This window comes from Kogia breviceps, chromosome 6 (assembly GCF_026419965.1).
Source record: "Kogia breviceps isolate mKogBre1 chromosome 6, mKogBre1 haplotype 1, whole genome shotgun sequence".
Taxonomy (NCBI): Eukaryota; Metazoa; Chordata; class Mammalia; order Artiodactyla; family Physeteridae; genus Kogia; species Kogia breviceps.
The window spans coordinates 134,374,005-134,396,878 of record NC_081315.1 but is presented as its reverse complement, the minus strand read 5'-3'; the positions used below and the strand labels follow the sequence as shown (position 1 = coordinate 134,396,878).

At 35.1% G+C, this 22,874-nt stretch overlaps 1 protein-coding gene across 4 annotated transcripts in view; it reads left to right on the top strand.

The window, feature by feature from the left end:
• SCLT1 (sodium channel and clathrin linker 1) overlaps positions 1 to 22,874 on the top strand; it is a 232,377-nt gene that overhangs the window by 14,948 nt on the left and 194,555 nt on the right. For all 4 annotated transcript variants that reach the window (XM_067036667.1, XM_067036666.1, XM_067036668.1 and 1 more), the window contains exon 2: positions 3,212 to 3,279. In XM_067036667.1, coding sequence (XP_066892768.1) covers positions 3,247 to 3,279 — 33 coding nt within the window. In that variant the 5' untranslated portion in view covers positions 3,212 to 3,246. The remainder of the gene's footprint in view (positions 1 to 3,211; positions 3,280 to 22,874) is intronic.

The window sequence follows — 22,874 nt, the reverse complement described above, 5'->3', positions numbered from 1 at the left end:
TATTTTAGAGTGGTATATTCTTCTATTCAGCTTCAGTCTTTTGAAAGTTGTTGAGACTTACTCATTTATTTATTTTAGTTTTTAGTTTTTCTTCTTTTTTTATTGAAGTATAGTTGCTGTGCAGTGTTATACGTTACAGGTGAACAATTTTTAGTGCTTCACAATTTTTAAAGGTTATACTCTATTTATAGTTATTATAAAGTATTGGCTGTATTTCCCATGTTGTACAATATACCCCTGTAGCTTATACCTAATAATTGTACCTCTTACTCCCCTACCCCAATATTGCCCTCCCCTCTTCACTCTCCCCACTGGTAACCACTAGTTTGTTCTCTATATCTGTGAGTATGCTTCTTTTAGGTTATATTCACTAGTTTGTTGTATTTTTTTAGATTCCGCATATAAGTGATATCATGCAGTATTTGTCTTTTGGTGTCTGACTTATTTCACTTAGCATAATTCTCTCCAAGTCCATCCATGTTGCTGCAAATGGTGAAATTTCCTTCTTTTTATGGCTGAGTTGTATTCTATCTTCTTTATCCATTCATCTGTTGATGGACACTTAGGTTGCTTCCATATTTTGGCAATGGTTAATAATGCATGCTATATGTACACTTGAAACTAACACAACATTGTAAATCAATTATACCCCAATAAAATTTTTTTAAAAATAATGCATGCTATGAACATTGGAGTGCATGTATCTTTTTGAATTAGTGTTTTTGTTTTTATAGGATATATACCCAGGAGTGGAATTGCTGGGTCATATAGTAGTTCAAATTTTAGTTTTTTGGGAAACGTTCGTACTGTTTTTAACAGTGACTGCACCAGTTTACATTCCCACCAACAGTGTACAAGTGTTCCTTTTTCTCCACATCCTGGCCAACATTTGTTATTTGTGTTCTTTTTGATGATAACCATTCTGACAGGTGTGAGGTGATATCTCAATGTGGTTTTGATTTGCATTTCCCTGATAATTAGTGATGTTGAGCATCTTTTCATGTGCCTATTGGCCATCTACATTTCCTCTTTGGAAAAATGTCTATTCACTACTTACGCCCACTTTTTAATCAGATTATTTGTATTTTTGATGTTGAGTTGTATGAGCTGTTTATATATGTTGGATATTATTCCCTTATCAGGCATATCATTTGCAAATATTTCATTAAATAGGTTGTCTTTTCATTTTCTTGATGGTTTCCTTTGCTGTGCAAAGCTTTTAAGTTTGGTTAGGTATTTGTTTATTTTGGGTTTTATTTCCTTTGCCTGAGAAGAAGGATCCAAAAAAATATTGCTGCAATTTATGTCAAAGAATGTTCTGCCTTTGTTTTCCTCTAGGAGTTGTATGGCTTTCACTCTTACATTTAGGTCTTTAAACCATTTTGAGTTTATTTTTGTATATGGTGTTAGAGATGTTCTAATTTCCTTTTTTACATGTAGCTGTCCAGTTTTCCCAGCACCACTTGTTGAAGAAACTGTCTTTTATCCATTGCATAGTCTTGCCTCCTTTGTCATAGATTAATTGACCATAAGTGTATGAGTTTATTTCTGGGCTCTCTATCCTGTTCCATTGATCTATGCTTTTGTGCCAGTACAATACTGTTTTGGTTACTGTAACTTTGTAGTATAGTGTGAAGTCAGGGAGTGTGATTCTTCCACCTGTGTTCTTCTTTCTCAAGATTGTTTTGGCTATTTGTGTTTCCATACAAATTTTAAATTATTTGTTCTAGGTCTATGCAAAGTGCCATTGGTATTTTGATAGGGATTGCATTGAATCTATAGATTCCTTGAGTAGTATGGACATTTTAACAATATTGATTATTCCAATCCAAGAACACAGTATATCTTTCCATATGTTTGTGTCTTCAATTTCTTTCGTCAGTGTCTTATAGTTTTTAGGATACAGGTTTTTTGCGCCCTTAGGTAGGTTTATTCCTGGGTATTTTATTCTTTTTAATACAGTGGTAAATAGGATTGTTTGCTTAATTTCTTTTTCAGCTACTTTGTTTTTAATGTATGGAAATGCAACAGATTTCTGTATATTAATTTTGTATCCTGCAACTTTACCAAATTCATTGATTAGCTCTAGTAGTTTTCTGGTGGCATCTTTAGGATTCTCTATGTATAGTATCATGTCATCTGCAAACAGTGACAGTTTTACTTCTTCTTTTCCAATTTGTATTCCTTTTATTTCTTTTTCTTCTCTGATTGCCATGGCTAGGACTTGCAAAACTATGTTGAATAAAAGTGGTGAAAGTGGGCATCCTTGTCTTGTTCCTGATCTTAGAGGAAATACTTTCAGGATGAAGTTAGCTGTGGGTTTGTCATATATGACCTTTATTGTGTTGAGGTATGTTCCCTCTGTGGCTGGTTTCTGGAGAGTTTTTATCATAAATCCTTGTTGAATTTTGTCGAAAGATTTTTCTACGTCTATTGAGATGAACATATGGCTTTTATTCTTCAGTTTGTTAATGTGGTGTATCACATTGATTGATTTGTGAATGTTGAAAAATCCTTGCATCCCTGAGATAAATCAAAAACTTAAAAGAGACTTACCCTTTTGTCAGCAAATGATCAGTTTTAAATGTTCCATGTGATCTTGAAAGAATGAGTTTTGTGTATTTGTTGGGTGCTATGTTCTATTGTATGTAGCTTTTCTTGCTTCAAATAAAAATGTTACCTTGTACTTGCTGAGTTCTGAGCTTTTCTGGACCTTCTTTTCCATTGTCTCTTGCCCATTCCTGCTTAATTTGGATACTTTGTCCTGCAGTTTCTCTTCTGTGTGGAGGTTTGTCCTGGAAGAGGATTCCAGCAGATTTTAACTTCTAAACAGGAATGGTTTAGCCTTATCTTTCCAACTCTTTTCACTTCTAGTAGCAGGAATAAAAAAATAAACGTGGAGAATATTTTTTTGACTTTAGTAACCAGAAGAGCAAACCAGGAGAGACTGAGAATTAAAATTGATAGGATCAGAAAAATTAGTTCTTTGTAGCTGTTCTTTTTCCCATTGGTATTTGGCTTAGGTGTATAGAATGGCCTAGTTTTAAATTCTAAAATGGTGTGTTGAGATTGATGATTCATTTTATTTTGAACAACAGTGGTGACTAGCAGTTTCTCATTAGATGTATCAAATAATATCTACTTTATTTCTACTTTTTAAAAGTTGAACATTACCCAATTAACTACAAATTGGTTCTTCTCTTTGTTTCAGATCAAAGGCTAAATGAAGTTCTTAGACGGTATCAAATGGAAAATTTTTTCAAATATTCATCAGTACAGGTATGTAAATTAAATTGAGGCCTAACAAATTAAGTACAAATTTGGTTGTAAACATCTCAACATGAATACAAATGTAGAATAAATGCTACCTAGGATTATTCCATGTGAAGTGGCCCATAGCACTTTAAAAGTTTGCTTACAACTTTGATTCTTGTAAAGAGGAAAACTTGTTTTTATTTAATGACTGTAAATTCTTCGACCATAGAAATTGTGTTTTTCCCCCCAGAGTTGGAGATTACGTATATGTATAGTGTTTAAATGTCGGAGTTCTAAAATGAGAATTCATTAGACTTTTGAAACATCCTCAGTAGGTTTCTCAAGATACATCCAACTGTAAACTTTAACTCTGAATTCTTGTAAATTATGACAGAGCATAAACTAACTCAAAACAGTAAATAATATATGGTATTGTTTTAATATTTTTTTCTTGGTGTATTTTTTTATTTAAATATTGTGTTAAAAAATATTTTTGACCAATAAGGTATACTTACTGGTGGACTCTGAGTTATAGGATATTAAAAGAAAAATATCTCCTAGATTAGTGGTAGTTCTCGACTGAATCAATAAAGAAGTGGTTTGCTTTTGACATAAATAAATCTTGTAATTAAAACTGAAATTGCTTTTAAGAAATTAAAAGGAAGTTGTTTTTAAGATACTAGGTGATAGAAAATCTTTCATAATCCAATAGCCTCTAAATTTTGCTTAGATTCTTAGGTTATTTTGCTTCTGCTTAATGTCATATAGAATATGCATGAAGAGGGAGGATTCAAATAAAAGATTGATTTTAAAGCCTGAGAAGACCTCTGGGCATGGAATTGCATCATATCTCCTGGAATCTGTGGCTGACTTGATTATGAAAGATGGTTTTACCAGATGAAATAATGACTCTCAATAGCCCTTTAAGTGTCTCTGCATTGTGTACTGTGATTATAATTAATTAAAGCCTGATGGTAACATACCAAGTAAGGAAAAGTTTTCCCTTATTTCATAGTGTACTCTTCAGTGAAATTATATAGCTCCTTTAATTATTTGAAGGTACACATTCTTCTCTTACATGTACTATTCTTGTAGTCATAAGTCAAATCTAGATTTCTATTTCTTATTTTTAGTGTTAGTATATTGTTACTGCCTGATTCCTTTGCAGTCTGCCATCTCTTCAGAACATGCTGCTGTCTCAAGACTCTAGTCCTCATGGGTCTTGCCTTTCACTGGGTAGTTTGCACTAGTGAGTGGGAGGTGATATGAGAGCATGAAAGCGAGTTTAATCTGCTTTCTAGCAGAAACATCCATATCCTTGGTCATATGTAGTGCATCCTTGGGGATTTTTCACCCCAGAAGCATTATTCTGGTTTCTGATAAAATGCTCAGGAGGAATTTCTTTCTTTGCTGTTGTTTTTGTTTTGTTTTTGTTTTCTGTTTATTTTGTAGTAAAGGAAGACATAGAAGTAGGAGTTAAACTGTTCATTATCAGAGAGTTAATGGGACCCAGGAGCACTGGCTCAGATCTCTTGTCACTGTAACTTTAGTCATTGCTACTAGCAACAGAAATTCTTCATAAATTTGTTTGGCCTTTTTGTTCAGCTGCATTTCCCAATTTCCTAGAACAATTCTTGTTAGATACTCAATAAATATTTGTAGGATTAATTAAACAGCTATATCTTTCCTCTTCTTCCCTCCTACCTACGTATCTTCCAACATTATTTGAGCTCTGTGTGCCAAATACAGTGAAAGTGGAGATGTAAAAAGTCATGATCAGCTTAGGAAATACAAATAGTTCATGCCTTTTAGTTCTGTTTTTCAAAATAAAGTCCTAATGAACTGTCCCTTCTTTCTTACACTAGGTACCATAAAATTGCCAGCTCTTGTGTTAAATGGACATATCTTATGAAACCTTTTTCCAGTATCAAAAAAAAAAACCTGGAAGAGTTTGATATTTATTTCTTACATTTTAAGGTGGTACTTCAAACATAACTTTCACTAGAAACTGTATTATAAATGATAGTTTAAATTCTTTAGTACTATTACTACATAATGATCATTTAGACTTCTTTTGGCTCAAGAGTAAGTTCTCTGGATTGCCTTAAGATTTTTTGTATAGCATTATTTCTTAGGAAAATACAGGATACCTTTATAATAACTAATGATACATAAATTCTGTGGATTTAAACAGAAAGTTGGAGTCTTCCAATGTGTTGAATAGCTCATATATTTAATATATTTGGTTCATAATTCATTCATCTTTAAAAAAAAAACCTTTTCCCTTATAATTGTATGTAACTTTTTAAAGATACTTCATTTAATTTGTTTTAATTTTATATTATATTGGAGTATAGTCAGTTTACAACATTGTGTTAGTTTCAGATGTACAGCAAAGTGGTTCCTATATATACATATATATATACACACATATATCCATTCTTTTGTGTATATATAAATACACACACACACACACACACACACACACACACACACATCCATTCTTTTTCAGATTCTCTTCCCATATAGGTCATTACAGAATATTGAGTAGAGTTCCCTGTGCTATACAGTAGGTCCTTGTTGATTATCTATTTTATATATAGTAGTATGTATCTGTTAATCCCAACCTCCTAATTTATCTTCCCCTGCCCCAACCTTTCCCCTTTTGTAACCATAAGTTTGTTTTCAAAGTCTGTGAGTCTGTTTTGTAAGGAAGTTCATTTGTATCATCTTTTTAGATTCCACATATAAGTGACATCATATGGTATTTGTTTTTCTCTGTCTGACTTACTTCATTTAGTATGATGATCTCTAGGTCCATTCATGTTGCTGCAAATGGCATTATTTCATTCTTTTTTATTTTTTGAAGAACGAATGACTTTATTCAAAAATTAAGAATCAGCAGCACTAGGAGGGGTTGTACAAAATGGAAGGTTTTTATAGGTAGAAGGAAGGGAGGGAGCGAGAAGGTATTAGTAAATGAAAAGAAAGGATTGTTTCAGGCCAGGTCTTCTACCAGGACCAGAACTTCAGGGGTCTTTCTCAGGAAATTTCAGCTGGACTGTTTTAAAGGTCACATCTCTGGGAGGGGTTGAAACTGGCTTGGTTTGCTGTGATGGGGGGTGAGTGACCCCATTTGGGGCTTGTTATTTCTTTTTTAACACTTGGTATAATGGCATTATTTTTCATTTCCCTGATGAATAGTGATGTTGAGAATCTTTTCATATGCTTATTGGCCATTTGGATGTTCTCTTTTCTGTTCTCTTTTCCTATTTAAATATTTTGCCCATTTAAAAAATTGGGTTGTTTGCCTTTTTAAAAAATATTTTTATTGGAGTATAGATGATTTACAATGTTGTGTTAGTTTCAGGTGTACAGCAAAGTGAATCAGTTATACATATACATATATCCACTCTTTTTTAGATTGTATTCCCATGTAGGTCATTACAGAGTATTGAGTAGACTTCCCTGTGCTATACACTAGGTCTTTATTAGTTACCTATTTTATATGTAGTAGTGTGTATATGTCAACCCCAATCTTCCAATTTATCCCTGCCTCCCTTTTCTCCCCTGGTAACCATAAATTTGTTTTCTACATCTGTGACTCTATTTCTGTTTTGTAAATAAGTTCATTTGTGCCATATTTTGGATACCACATATAAGCAATATCATATGATATTTGTCTTTCTCTATCTGACTTACATCACCCAGTATGATAATTTCTAGGTCCATCCATGTTGCTGCAAATGGCATAATTTTGTTCTTTTTTATGGCTGAGTAATATTCCATTGTATATATGTACCATATCTTCTTTATCCATTTCTCTGTTGATGGACATTTAGATTGGTTCCATGTCCTGGCTATTGTAAACAGTGCTGCAGTGAACATTGGGGTACATGCATCTTTTCAAATTATGGTTTTCTCCAGATATATGCCAGGAGTGGGACTGCTGGATCATATGGTAGCTCTATTTTTAGTTTTCTAAGGAACCTCCATACTGTTCTCCATAGTGCTGTGCCAATTTACATTCGCACCAACAGTGTAAGAGGGTTCCCTTTTCTTCACACCCTCTCCCGCATTTATTGTTTGTAGATTTTGTGATGATGGCCATTCTGACTGGTGTGAGGTGATGCCTCAGTGTAGTTTTAATTTGCATTTCTCTAATAATTAGTGATGTTGAGCATCTTTTCATGTGCTTTTTGGCCATCTGTATGTCTTCTTTGGAGAAATGTCTATTTAGATCATCCGCCCATTTTTTGATTGGGTTTATTTCATTCTTTTTTATGGCTAAGTAATATTCCATTGTATATATATATATATATATATATATATATATATATATATTAAAGATACTTTAAATAACTAGTTTCTTGAATGATCCCTTCAGGTTGTTTTGAAATTTAGTTGTCTTTCTTTGATTTTGTTGTGTTTTCTGTATAAATAAAAAGTATTTCAAGTCACATTGCTTTCTAGGAGTGTAATAGTGGGCACTGGATGACAAATATTCAAAGATAAGAAAAATATTTTATTCAAGAAGGTGAGTGGGAAATATCCCTTTTTTCCCCCATTTCTTTCGTCCTACATTTTTTGTCCCTTAAATCCCTGCCTTTTCTCACATGCAAGCTAATTAAATCCTCTTTGTAACCTATGCCACACTAGTATGTGTGTACTGAAGGGTAGGATTAGTGTTTTTGTTCTCTTTGTACTTGTTGGAGGAACAGGGTGGAATATTAAAAATAAGTTTATTTTCTCTGAAAGCTCTCCTAAAAGTGTCTTGGGACTTCTTTTTCTACTTGTTACCCCTTGAACTCAAAATTAAAGTTAAAAAAAAAAATTGAGAGAGTCTGCTGGGAAAGAAAGGAAATAACATAAACTAGAAAGAAGAGGAAGGAAGAGATAAATATACAGGCTTGGTGCTGGAGGTATGAGTTGGTTGTGGAGGGGAAACACAGTCATTGTGCACATTTATTCACTGATTCAGCAAACATTAATGTGTTAATTCAATAAATTTTGAGTGCATGACTATGCTAGGTAAGCTCTGGGGACAGAGCTATGAATAAGATAGACAAAGGATCCTCTTTCAATGGAAGAATACAAATGAATGAATGAAAACTGTGATAACCTATGAACAAAATGAACAGGGTGCTGAGATAGAGATTAAAGTGCATGTTGTGTGGTGGTGGCTGAGACCTGTTTTTGGTAGAAAGGTCAGAGAAGGCTTCTCTAAGGCAGTTAACATTCAAGTTGGCACTGAAAGTGAAGAACAAGTCAAAGAATGGACCAAAAAGAGGCTCTGAGACAGGAAGAAATTTGACATGTCTTGTATAGTATATAAGAGCTGGTCCAATTGTAATCAAATAATAGTTATTGGAAATTTGCATTGAAGGAATGGTAGGGCTACTCCTGTTGATCATGAGTTTAAAAATATAACACTTGATAGATAAAATATAACAAACCACTTTTACTATTTAAGTCAAATTATTAGCTTTCTAGACCAGTGCTGTTCAGTAGAACTTCCTGTGATGATGGAAATATATAATTATGTACTGTTCAATACAGTAGCCAGTATCACATGGGGCTTTTACGCACTTGAAATTAGGCTAGCACAACTGACAGGTCTTTAATTTTCACTTGAAAAATGACATTTAAATTTGAATAGACTAAAGTGGCTTATGGCTATTGCGTTGGACCAGTGCAGTTCTAAACTCTCCATGAGATGAATTACTCAGGTAAAACCTTGAAGAGTTGATTTTGCATCATCCCATGATGAAGATAGAAAATCAATAATTTAGTACTTTAAAGAGTCTGAGTGTAAGTCTATCAATTTATTAGGTTGTACATCAACCTTTATTGATAAATGATGAAAATAAGTCTCCTCATGATATGAATGAAAGGTGTAGGGGTTTGCTGCAACCCTCTAAAATGTATAACACCTTTACAAAATTCTAATCGACCTATACTTTATTTACTTCCAAAGGATAGAGGAAAGGATGCCATTTACTTATTTGATAGCCAGAGATAATGATTAAAGTCAGGGGCACAAAATTAAACATTCAGAACTGTAATTACAGTACTTAGAGAGTATGTAGTTTTGTTAATTAGAGGAAGAAAAGTGTCCAGAAAATTTGTTTACCTGACTACAATCAAATATTATTGACATTCTTTCTGTGATATATCATCACTGTCATCTCAGTAAGTCATCTTGAGATCAAAATAGATAGAAATTAATTGTACAGTATCCATTTTTCAAGATTCATAAAATTCTATAAATGTTTCCTTTCTTTAGTATAGTTTGTTTAAATTTTGTTTTAGAGAGTATAAAAAGTCTTATAAATGCTTTATAGTCAATTTCAATCTTATTTTCCCAACCTGATTTTTTTCCACTAGGTCTCTAGTTACTAAGTAATGCAGTCTCTTATTCCAGAAGTTTTGCTAGCAAGTGGGAAGGGATTGCTGAATCTGTATTTTTATTTTCAAATATTTTTCTTATGTTTTGATTTATTACATTTATTTTCAGAATCTTATAGTTTTTATAATTACTTTAGATTATTGGGTCATCTATTCTTACATTTGTATTTCCTTAGCAACTATCATTAGAAAATAGTTATGGAGCAGTGTCTTCACAGAATTCACTTTAACCAATATATATTGAGCACCATCTTTATGTAAGGTAAGGCACTGTGCCAGGGGCTTTAGTGATATAAAGGTATGTAAAATAAAATAACGATTTCAAAAGAACTTAGAAACTAATGAAAATAGGGATGAGAAATATTAAATAGGGGCTTCCCTGGTGGTACAGTGGCTGAGAATCTGCCTGCCGATGCAGGGGACACAGGTTGTGCCCCGGTCTGAGAAGATCCCACATGCTGCGGAGCAGCTGGGCCCGTGAGCCATGGCTGCTGAGCCTGTGCGTCCGGAACCTGTGCTCCGCAATGGGAGAGGCCACAACAGTGAGAGTCCCGCGTACTGCAAAAAAATAAAAAAGAAAGAAATATTAAATAATTAGGTAAAAGGCATCTTATTTGAATCTTAAGAACTTTAAAACCAAATATGGGTATTAAGAGAAAAAAAGGAGATCATATATAGTTGGAGAAATCTGGGAAAGTTTCCTGAAGGATGTGAGGCATTATTTGCTGGGCACTGATAAATAGGTAGGATTTTGAAAGAACTTCAATGGGGGCCAAAAGAGGGGGTGGTGAAGAGCATTGCGGATGGACCCATTGGCATGATGAGAAGCCAAAGGAGGTGAGAAAATGAGAGTTGTATTTAGCGACTAAAACATACTTCAGTTTGTGTAATTTTTTCACATATGTGAAGTAATTGAAAATAACATTAGGAAGGGTAGGTTGTTTCCACATTGTAGAGGACATTGAATGGTTAAGTTTAATAGTTTGGATTTAATTTATTAAGCACTAGAAGTTTACTAAATAGTTTTTAGAAGAATGGTTTTCTGAATAATCTGGAAGAAATTCATTTATTTGTTTATCTCTAATTTATTGTGCATCTATTGTAAAGTCATTGTGTTAGACTCTTGATAAAATAATAGTACAGGCATGGTGCTATCTATAAGATAGATTAAAGTGGAGAGAAACGTGATAAGAATAACAACTAGGAAACATAATTGATGGGTGGGAGGATAATAAGGGCTTGAATTATTACTTTGCAAAATGTCAGCCATCTTCAACTATCAGTCATAACACTGGTAGTTGATTCTGATTTTATAAAAATTTCTAAGAAATTTGAGAAATAATATTTTTAAAATTTAAACCACAGTTGACCTTTGAACTGTGAGGGTACTCTTAGCTGCAGACTTTTTCCAAAAAATATAGTACCTGTATTTTCATTTTGCAAATCTTTAAATTAGGTAAGTATGGGCAAAGGTTTGTGTTAGATTAGATATTACAATATGTAGAATCAAAAGAACTAAGGTTTGAGTCCTGATTCTATCCAGATTGTTTCAGCTTCCTACCCTTGAGTGAGTCATTTATCAGTTCCTTTGTTTTTGAGGCAGAGATAGCAGTTATGTGGATTTTTGGCTGCTGATCAGCACCTCTACCCGCCAAGTTGTTCAAGGGCTGACTGTATTTAGTTATCCCCAAAGGTTTTAAACTATTGAACAATTGAAAGTTAAAATATCCCTTGTCTCTCAATTAATTCTTTAAAAATTACAATAAATTTTTCAGTGGTCTTGGATTGAATAAATCACTCCTTGAAGTTACATAGACTATTGGATGCATTTATTCCTTAACTCACCAAGTTCTCTCTGGAAGGCTACCTTTCTTTTAGTATAATCCATTTCATAGTTCTGGATCCATGTGAACAGAAGTGTTTTCAGTACTATACATGCACTAATAATTTTACTAAATATGCTAATATATGAAATCATTTTGTTGTATCATTTATCAGGTTTTAAAATTAAATATAAGTGATACACTATATGTATCCTTCGGCAAAACTTGCTTTTTTGGTTCAACATTATTTTAAAATATTGTATGCATATATCACCAGTTCATGCACTGTAACTGCTGTCTACTGCATTCCATCGTATAACTGTACCACAATTTATTTACCCATTCCCCCGTTGAAGGACATTTAAGTTTTGTACAATTTTTTCATCTTGCTGTAATGCTTAAACCCATTCTTGAACATGTCTCCGTATACACATGTGAGAGTTTTTTTAGGTTGAATACTTAAAATTGGCGTTTTCTCATCTTCAGGTTTACTAGAAATTGCAAGAAGGCTCTTCAAGGCGATTGTACTAGTTTTCATTCCATTTCATGGTGTATGAGAGTGCTCATTTTGAAACATCCAACAGATGGATTGTCATTCATTTTGTTTTTGTTAGTGTGTTTGGTGTGAAGTGATAGTCTAATCATTACAGCTGGAAATGTAATCTAAGTTGATCAGTTTGGATTTAATTTAATAAGTGACAGTATAATCACTACAACTGCAAAACAAATTGTCATATAATTGTTAGTTTTAAGGATAGAATTCACACTTGGTATACTTTGGTATCCTGTGAATCTAAACTCCATAGTCTCTGCAAGATATTGATGGTTTGAAGCCTTCTTTTTTTTTTTTTTTTCCTCCTAAGAGACCCTCTCAAGCCATCTTCTAATTCAGGGCTTAGCAAACTATATCCCACTGACTAAATCTCACCTGCCATCTGTTTTAGTAAACAGAAATTTATTGGAACACAGCCACACTCTTGAATAGCTGTGACAAACACCTTGTTATTTACAAAACCTACTAAGCTTACTGTCTGGCCCTTTACAGAAAACTTTGCTAACTCTTATTCTAATTCAACTATATTATAAAAAGTAATTATATTAAATGTGAATGAACTAAATACTCCAACTATGTAAAACATAAGCACACACATAAATCCAACTATGTCAACAACAGAAAGATTTAAATGAAAAGGATAGAAAAAGTTATACCATGAAAATATTAACTAATAGAAAGCAGACATAGCTCTAATAAAATTAGACAGAGTAGGCATTAGGCAAGAAATGTTGCTTGAGATAAAGAGGAGGGACATCTGCTGAAGGAGTTAAATCACCAATAAGTTATAACAATTCTAAATCCATATATACTGGGACTTCCCTGGTGGTCCAATGGGTAAGACTCCACGCTCCCAATGCAGGGGGCCCAGGTTCAATACCTGGCTGGGGAACTAGATCCCCCATGCATGCCATAACTAAAGAGTTTGCATGCCGCGACTAAGCATCCATGTGCCGCAACTAAGCGTCTGCATGCCGCAACTAAGACGTCTGCATGCCGCAACTAAGACATCTTCATGCCGCAACTAAGAGTTAGCATGCCACAATGAGGATCCCATGTGCTGCAACTAAGACCTGGTGCAGCCTAAATAAATACATACACGTACATATTAAAAAAAATAAATCCATATATACCCAATTGCATAGCTTCAAAATATATAAAAGTAAAATTTTTTTTTAATTTAAAGAATCAAATATAGAATTTCAAGGGAGAATTTAACACACCTCTCTCAATAGAGAGAATAAACAAACAAAAGATTGGTAACAATATAAGAAATACAAACAACATACTTGACAAACTGGATCCAAATGACATATAAACAACATTGGACTCAACAAAAATAGAATACATACTCTTTTCCAGTGCACATGAACAGTTACCAAAATTGACAGTAAGCTGACTCATAAATAGCCTCAACAAATTTCAGAGGATTCATATCATTCATATTTTGTTTTCTGACCACAGTGGAATTAAGGTATAAAGCAACAACAAAAAGATAAACTAGAAAATCTTCTATTCCTTTGAAATTAAACAATATACTTCTAATGACTTCTTGATCAAAGGGAAAATTATAAATGAAACTTGAAAATATTTGAGCTTAATCAAAATTTGACATAGCAAAACTTGTAGGAAGAACTTTCATTTCCAGGAATATAGAGTAGACCTTCTTATTCCTATGACTCCTACTAAGTACAGTTAAAAGCTGTGGACACTATATATAAAACAAAGATAAGGCTCAGATACTTGCCTGTTTGCCTTTTAAAATTTACTTCTCAATCAAAACTTCACACTTGATACAAAAATTAACTCAAAATAGCTCATAGACTTAAACTTAAGATGTAAAACTGAAAAATTTGGGGGGAAACAATTGGAGATATTTTTTGGAATCTAGAGCTAGTCAAACAGTTTTTGATACCACAAACATGGTCCATAAAAGGAAAAATGGAAAAATTCAACTTTGTCAATATTAAGAACTTTTGCTGTGCCCAAGAGGATGAAAGACATATTGCAGACTGGGTGAAAACAATTGTAAACCATATATCCAACAAATTACTACTCTGTAGAAATTATATAGAACTGTCAAAGCTCAAAAGTTAAGAAAAAAAAAGAAAAAAGAAAAGAAAACAACTATACAGTTAGAAATTGGGCAAAAGATATAAACAGTCCTTTTGTTTAAGACACAATACAGATGTCAAATAGGCACATGAAAAGATATTTATCATTATTAAAGTTTTACTTTCCTATTGCTGTTTGAACAAGTTACCACAAACTCGGTGACTTAAAACAACACAAAGTGTGATCTTATACTTCTGGAAGTCCGAAGTTTGAAATGGGTCTCAATGGGCTCAAAAAGTGTCAGCAGCACTCCCTACTTTCTGCAGGGTATAGGGGAGAATGGGTCCTTCACTCTCTCTTCCTCCCCATTCTAGAGCTGCATTCCTTGCATTCCTTGGCTTGTGGCCCTTTCCTTCATCTCAAAACCAGCAGCATAGGCATTTTGGCTTCAGTCTTCACCTTTATTCTGATTCTAATTTTTCCTTGTTCATAAGGACCCTTGTAATTTTATGGAGTTCGGCTGTATAATCTCGTCCTCCTGTGATTCTTAATCACTTCCGCAAAGTTACTTTTGCCATATGTCATTAGGATTTACAGCTTCAGAGAATGTGATGTAAATATTTTTAGGTTTCCATTATTCAGCCTACTACAGTTAGTTACTAGGTTAATTAAAAAAATTAAAACCATAATGAGATTTCACAACATACCTTCCAGAATGCTTAAAGTCAAACATAGCCATAGTGAAAAGTCAAATACTGGAAAGTATGCAGAAAAATTGGATCAATCAGAGGCAGACATTGCTGGTGAAATGTAAAATGATGCTCTGAAAAAAGTTTGGCAGTTTCTTTTAAAAAAGTAAACATACAGCCCAGCATTTGTACTCCTGTGCATTCATCATAGAGAAACCTAAATGAACCGTGACAACCTAAATAAACTTATGTTTACACAAAAACCTATACACAAATATTTGTAGCAGCTTTGTTCATAATAGCCCAAAATGGGAAACAACCCAGATGTCCTTCATTGGGTGAATGGTTAAACAACTGTGGTACATACTTACCATGTAATATAAGTCAGCACTAAAAAGAAATTAATTATTAATACACATAAAAAATGTCCAGGAAATTATGCTGAGTGGAAAAAAAGACCAATTACAGGCTACATACTTTATTGGTTCCATTTATATAACATTTTTTTTTTTTTCATTTTTGGCTGCTCCATTGCTGCGCACGGGCTTTCTCCAGTTGCAGTGAGCAGGGGCCACTCCTTGTTGCAGTGTGCAGGCCTCTCATTGTGGTGGCCTTGCTTATTGCGGAGCACAGGCTCTAGGTGTGCAGGCCTCAACAGTTGCGGCACAGAGCCTCAGCAGCTGTGGCTCGCGGGCTCCAGAGTGCAGGCTCAGCAGTTGTGGCACATGAGCCCAGTTGCTCCGTGGCATGTGGGATCTTCTTGGACCAGGGCTCAAACCCATGTCCCCCGCATTGGCAGGCGGACTCCTAACCACTGTGCCACCAGGGAAGTCCCTATGTAACATTCTTGAAATGACAAAATTATATAGATGGAAAACAGATTAGTGGTTGTCAGAGTTCAGGGATGGGGAGGGGTGGGAGGTGGATGAGTGTTGCCATAAAAGTGCAACATTAAGGATCTTTGGGTAACAGGACTATTCTGTGTTTTAACTTAATATCATTATTATGGAAGTGATATTGTACTGTATTGTCTAGAGTTTTGCAAGATGTTACCATTGGGGGAAAACTAGATAAAGCTATATGACATTTCTCTATTATTTTTTTAAAAATTGAAGTATAATTGATATACAAGTTATAGGTGTACAGTTCTTAGTGATTCACAATTTTTAAAGGTTGATTCCATTTATAGTTATAAATATTGGCTATATTCTCAGTGTTGTACAGTATACCCCTGTTGCTTATTTTATACCTAATAATTTGTACCTCATACTCTCCTACCCCTATATTATGTCTTCCCCATCCTCTCTCCCCACTGGTAACCACTAGTTTGTTTTTTATATTTGTGAGTCTGCTTTTTTTAGGTTATATTCACTAGCTTGTTGTCTATCTGATTCCAAGTAAAAGTGAGATCATGCAGTATTTGTCTTTCTCTGTCTGACTTACTTTACTAAGCATAATGCCTCCATGTCCATTCATATTGCTGCAAATGGCAAAAATTTCCTTCTTTTCATGGAAATACAATGGAATACTACTCATGGCTGAGTAGTATTCCATCGTATACATATATGTGTGTGTATATATATACACATATTATTTTATGCCACATCTTTAGCAATTCATCTATTGATGGTCATTTAGGTTGCTTCCATATCTTGGCAGTAGTAAATAATGCATGATATGAACAGTGGGGTACATGTATGTTTTCAAATTAGTATTTTTGTTTTTTATAGATATGTACCCAGGAATGGAATTGCTGGGTCATATGGTAGTGGTGTTTTTAGTTTTTGAGAAGCCTTCATACTGTTTTCCATAGTGGGTGCAACAATTTACATTCCCACCAACAGTGTACTGGGATCCCCTTTTTTCCACGTCTTGCTAACATTTGTTGTGTCCTTTTTGATGATAACCATTCTGACAGGTGTGAGGTGATATTTCAGTGTGGTTTTGATTTGCATTTCCCTGATGATTAGTGATGTTTAGCATCTTTTCATGGGCTTGTCAGCCATCTGCCTTTCTTCTTTGTAAAAATGTCTGTTCACTACTTCTACCCACTTTTTAATCAGGTTATTTGTTTTTTCGATGTTGAGTTGTATGAACTGTTTATATGTTGGATATTAATTCCTTATCAGTCATATCATTTGGAAATATTTTCTCCCATTAAGTAGGTTGTTTCTTCATTTTGTCAATGGTTTCCTTTGCTGTGCAAAAGCTTTTAAGTTTAGTTAGGTCCTGTTTGTTTATTTGGGGTTTCATTTCCTTTGCCTGAGGAGAAGGATCCAAAAAATATTGCTGGAATTTATGTCAAACAGCGTTCTGCCTATGTTTTCTGCTAGGAGTTTTAGGCTTCCAGTGTTATATTTAGGTCTTTAATCAATTTTGCATTTATTTTTGTATATGGTGTTGGAGAATGTTCTAATTTCATTCTTTCACATGTAACTGTCCAGTTTTCCCAGCACCACTTATTGACAAGACTCTTTTCTGCATTGTATAGTTTTGCTGACTCTGCTATAAGTGTATGGGTTTATTTCTGGGCTTTCTATCCTGTTCCATTGATTTATGTGTTTGCTTTTGTGCCAGTACCATACTGCTTTCATTACTGTAACTTTGTAGTATAGTCTGAAGTCAGGAAGCATAATTCCTCCACCTTCCTTCTGTCTCAAGATTGTTTTGGCTATTTGAGGTCTTTTATGTTTCCTTTCATATTTTAAAATTTAGGTCTATGAAAAATGCCATTGGTATTTTGATAAGGATTGCATTGAATCTGTAGATTGCCTTGAGTAGTATGGTCATTTTAAAAATATTGATTCTTCTAGTCTAAACACAGTATATTCATCTCTTTGTGTCATCTTCACTTTCTTTCATCAGTGTCTTACACCTTATGGAATACAAGTCTTTTGCCTCCTTAGGTGGGTTTATTCCTAGGTGTTTTATACTTTTTGATACAATGATAAATGGGATTGTTTCCTTAATTTCTCAGTCCAATATTTCATTGTTAGTGTATAGAAATGCAACAGATTTCTGTATATTAATCTTGTATCCTGCAACTTTACTGAATTCGTTTATGAGCTCTAGTAGTTTTCTGGTGGTGTCCTTAGGATTTTCTATATATAGTAGGCAGTTTTACCTCTTGCCTTCCAATTTAGATACTTTTTCTTCTCTGATTGCTGTGGCTAGGACTTCCAAAACTGTGTTGAATAAATTTTGTGAGAGTGGGCATCCTTGTCTTATTGCTGATCTTACAGGAAATGCTTTTAGCTTTTCACTCTTGAGTATGATGTTAGCTGTGGGTTTGTCACATATGGCTTTTTTTATGTTGAGGTATGTTCCCTCTACACCTGCTTTCTGGAGAGTTTTTATCATAAATGAGTGTTGAATTTTGTCAAAAGATTTTTCTGCACTTACTGGGATGATCATATTGTTTTTATTTTTCAATTTGTTAACAGAGTGTATCTCATTGATTGACTTGCAGATAATAAAAAATCCTTGCATCCCTGAGATAAATCCCACTTGATCATGATGCATGACCCTTTTACTGTATTGTTGGATTCAGTTTGCTAGTATTCTTTGAGGATTTTTGAATCTATGTTCATTAGTGACATTGGCCTGTAATTTTGGGGTTTGTTTGGTTGAATTCAACTACTAAGCCATCTGGTTCTGATCTTTTGTTTGTTGGGAGTTTTGAAAGTACAGATTCAATATTATTACTAGTAATTGGTCTGATCATATTTTCTATTTCTTCCTGGCTCAGTCTTGGGAGAGGGTATCTTTCTAAAAATTTCTGCATTTCTTCTAGGTTGTCCATTTTATTGGCATATAGTTGTTTGTAGTAGTCTCTTACAGTACTTTGTATATCTGTGGCATTGGTTGTAACTTCTCTTTCCTTTCTGATTTTATTGATTTGTGCCCTCTCCCTTTTTTTCTTGATGAGCCTAGCTAAAGGTTTTTCAATTTTGTTTATCTTTTCAATGAACCATCTTTAAGTTTCATTGATCTTTCCTATTGTTTTCTTAGTCTCTGTTTCATTTATTTCTGTGATCTTTATGATTTCTTTCCTTCTACTAACTTTGGGTTTGTTTGTTCTTCATTCTCTAGTTGCTTTAGATATAAGGTTAGGTTGTTTATTTGAGATTCCTATTGTTTCCTGAGGTAAGCTGCTATCACTATAAACTTTCCTCTTAGAACTGCTTTTGCTGCGTCGCATAGATTTTGGATGGTTCTCTTTTCATTTTCACTTGTTTCTGGGTATTTTAAAATTTCTTCTGACTTCTTTAGTCATAAATTGGTTGTTTAGTAGTATGTTGTTTAGCCTCCATGTGTCTGTGTTTCTTGCAGATTTTTTTCCTGTAATTGATTTCTAGTCTCATAGCACTGTGGTTGGAAAAGATGCTTGATATGACTTCAATTTTCTTAAATTTACCTAGGCTTGTTTTGTGGCCTAGTATGTGATGTATTCTAGAGAATGTTCCATATGCAGTTGAAAATAATGTGTATTCTGCTGCTTTCAGGTGGAATGCTTTATATGTATCAATTAATTCCATCTGATCTAATGTGTCATTTAAGGCCTGTGTTTCCTTATTGATTTTCTGTCTGGATGATCTATACTATTATTAGTATTACTGTTAAAGTCCCCTACTACTATTAGTGTTACTGTTGATTTCTCCTTTTATGTCCATTAATATTTGCCTTATATGTTTAGGTGCTTCTGTGTTGAGTACATACGTATGTACAATTGTTATGTCTTCTTGGATTGGTCTCTTGGTCATTATATAGGGTCCTTCTTTGTCTCTTGTAGCAGTCTTTATTTTTAAGTCTTTTTGTCTGATATAAGTATTGCTACTCTGGCTTTTTTAAAATTTTCATTTGCATGAAGTACCTTTTTGATCCCTTCACTTTCAGTCTGTGTGTGTCTCTAGGTCTTAAGTAAGTCTATTGTAGGCAGCATAATTTAAGAGTCTTGTTTTTGTATCCATTCAGCCACACTGTATCTTTTGGTTGGAGCATGTAGTCCGTGTACACTTAACATAGTTATTGATATGTATGTTCTTACTGCCATTTTGGTAATTGTTTTCTATATGTTTTTCCAGGTCTTTTTACCCCCCTTTCTTCTTTTGTTCTCTTCTCTTGTGATCTGATGATTATCTTTAGTGTTATGTTTGAATTCCTTTTTCTTTTTTGTGTGTATATCTATTATAGATTTTTGGTTTTTTGGTTACCATGAGGTTTTTGTATAGCAGTCCATATTTATACATGATTGTTTAATGTTGCTGATCTTCTAATTTCAAATGCATTTTTAAAACCCTGCATTTGTCCTCTTCTCCCCTCACAATTACTGTTTTGATATCATATTTTACATCTAATTATTTTGTGTATCCCTTAACTGCTTATTGTGGGTACAGATGATTTGATTACTTTTGTCTTTTAACCTCCCTACTAGGTTTGTGTGTGGATGATTTCCTACCATTACTATATGTTTGCCTTTACTGGTGAGCTTTTCCATTAAGTAATTTTCTTGTTTCTAGTTGTGGCCTTTCCTTTTTCACCCGAGAAGGTCCTTTAACATTTGCTGTAAAGCTGGTTTGGGGCTGTTGAACTCTTTTAGCTTTTGCTTATCTATAAAGGTTTTGATCCCTCCAGCAAATCTGATCCATAGCCTTGCTGGGTATAGTATTTTTGGTCGTAGGTTTTTCCCTTTCCTCACTTTAAACATCATGACACTCCCTTTTGGCCTGCAGAGTTTCTGCTGAAAAATCATTGACAGCCTTATGGGTATTCTGTTTTATGTCATTTGTTGATTTTTCCCTTGCTGCTTTTAATATTCTTTCTTTATATTTAACTTTTGTTATTTTAATTACAATGTATTTTGGTGTGTTCCTCTTTGGGTTCATTCTATATGGGACTCACTGCACTTCCTGGACTTAGGTGACTATTTTCTTTCCCAGGTTAGAGAAGTTTTCACCTATTATTTGTTAAAATAATGTTCTCAGGACTTTTATCTCTCTCTGCTCCTTCTGACCCCTATAATGCAAATATTAGTGTGCTTGATATTGTACCAGAGGTCTCCTAAACTGTCCTTATTTCTTTTCATTTTTTTTCTGTTCAGTGGTAATGATTTCCAGTACTCTTTCTTCCAGCTCACCAGTCCATTCTTTTGAATCATTTAGTCTACTGTTGATTCCTTCTAGTGTATTTTTTGTTTCCATTGTTGTATTTCTCATCTCTGTGTGATTGTTCTTTATATTTTTAACTCTTTCTTACAAACTTCTAACTTTTTGCTTTTTGCATCCATTCTTCTCCCGAGTACTTTGATCATCTGTACAATCATTACTCCAACCTTTTCTCAGGTAGATGCTTATCTCCACTTCAGTTATTTCTTCTTCTGGGATTCTATCTTGTTCTTTATCTGGAACGTCTTATTCTGCTGCCTCATTTTGCCTAAGTTGCTATTTTAATGTATATGGTAGGTTAGTTACATTTCTTTACCTTGGAGAGTGGCCTTCTGTAGGAGACATGCAATGTGTACCAGGAGTGCAACCCTTCTTGTCACACAAGCTATATATTCTAGGGCTGCGTTTGTCCTTCTTTTGTGTTGGGCTCACTATGTGGGTGGTCTGGTAGGCGTGGTTGGCCCTTAGCCTGGTTAGTTGCCAGGTGCTGCCTTGTGTGGATGCTGCTGGTTAGCAGGGCATGGTCACAAGACGGCTGGCTGCAGAGCCATAGGGAGCCCTGGGGTTAGTGCTGGCTCACTGGTGGGCAGTGTCAGGGTCCAGAAGATTCCATCCTATTACTGGAGGCTTCAACTGGTGGTTGAAGGCAACTCCTGGAATTAGTGCCAGATTAGTGGCAGGAATAGCTGGGTGCAGGAGGGGCCAAGGGATCCGAGAGCTGCTGTCAGAAGGCTGTTTGGGAGGCCGGATGCTGACACAGTGGATATGGGCTCTGGGGTGTACCGAAGCTTGCATTGGCTTGCTAGTGGGCAGGGCTGGTCCTAGGGTAGGGTCTGCCCTGATGTGGGCAGGTTGGATATGCATGCTGCAGGACTATGGTTTTCTTGCATCTGTTGTCTTACCTCTGGTATGTGAGGCTAGAATATGCTTCCTGGAGTGCAGAGTTGGTGCCTGCCCACTGGTGGGTGGAGTTGGGTCTTGGGCCTCTGGTGGGCAGTGCTATGTCTAGAGGCATGTCTAGAGGTGGATGTGCACTCAGGAATTCTTTAGGCAGCCTGTAGGCTGATGGGTGGGCTGTGTCCTCGCCCAGTTAGTTGTTTGGTCTGAGGTGTCCCAGCACTGGTGCCTGCAGGCTATTGGGTGGGGTCAGGTCTTGGCACTGATGAGCTTGGGGGAGGATCCCAAGATGGTGGCCACCAACTGCAGCATCCATGCAGTAGATAGCTCTCACTTATGTCTGCTACCAGTTTCTATGTCTCCAGGGTGAGCCACAGCCACCCACACCTCTCTAGGAGTCTCCTCAAGACTACCAAGGTTGTCTGGCCCTGGCTTCTATCAGCTTACTCCTTTTGCCCTTGCTCCTGGTGCATGTGAGACTTTGTATGCACCCTTTAAGAGTGAAGTCTCTATATCCCTCAGTCCTATGGGGCCCCCGAAATTAAGGCTCCCTGTCCTTCAAAGCCAGATGCTCTGGGGTTCCTTTTCCTGGTTCAGGAATCTCTGGGCTGAGGAGCCCAACATGAGCCTCAGAACTCTCACTCCTGTGGGAGAACCTCTGCAATTTAATTATTCTCCAGTTTGTGAGTTGCCCACCTGGGGTATGGGACTTGATTATATCGCGAGTCCACTTCCCTCCTACCTGTTTTGTGGTTATTCCTTCTTTATGTCTTTATTTATGGAAGACCTTTTCTGGTAGGTTCTGATTTTTTCCATTAATGGTTGTTCTGCAGATAGTTGTGATTTTGGTGTGCTCATGAGAGGAGGTGAGGTCAGAGTCTTTCTACCCCACCGTCTTGGCCAATCTCCTCAAAGGAAACTTCTGTTATTTTTTATGACATATGAAGCAACAATCAATAATTGTATCAACATAAAAAATTTAATTAATATTTCTTTGAACTTGTAGGATGTAGCTAAAGCAGTGCTTAGA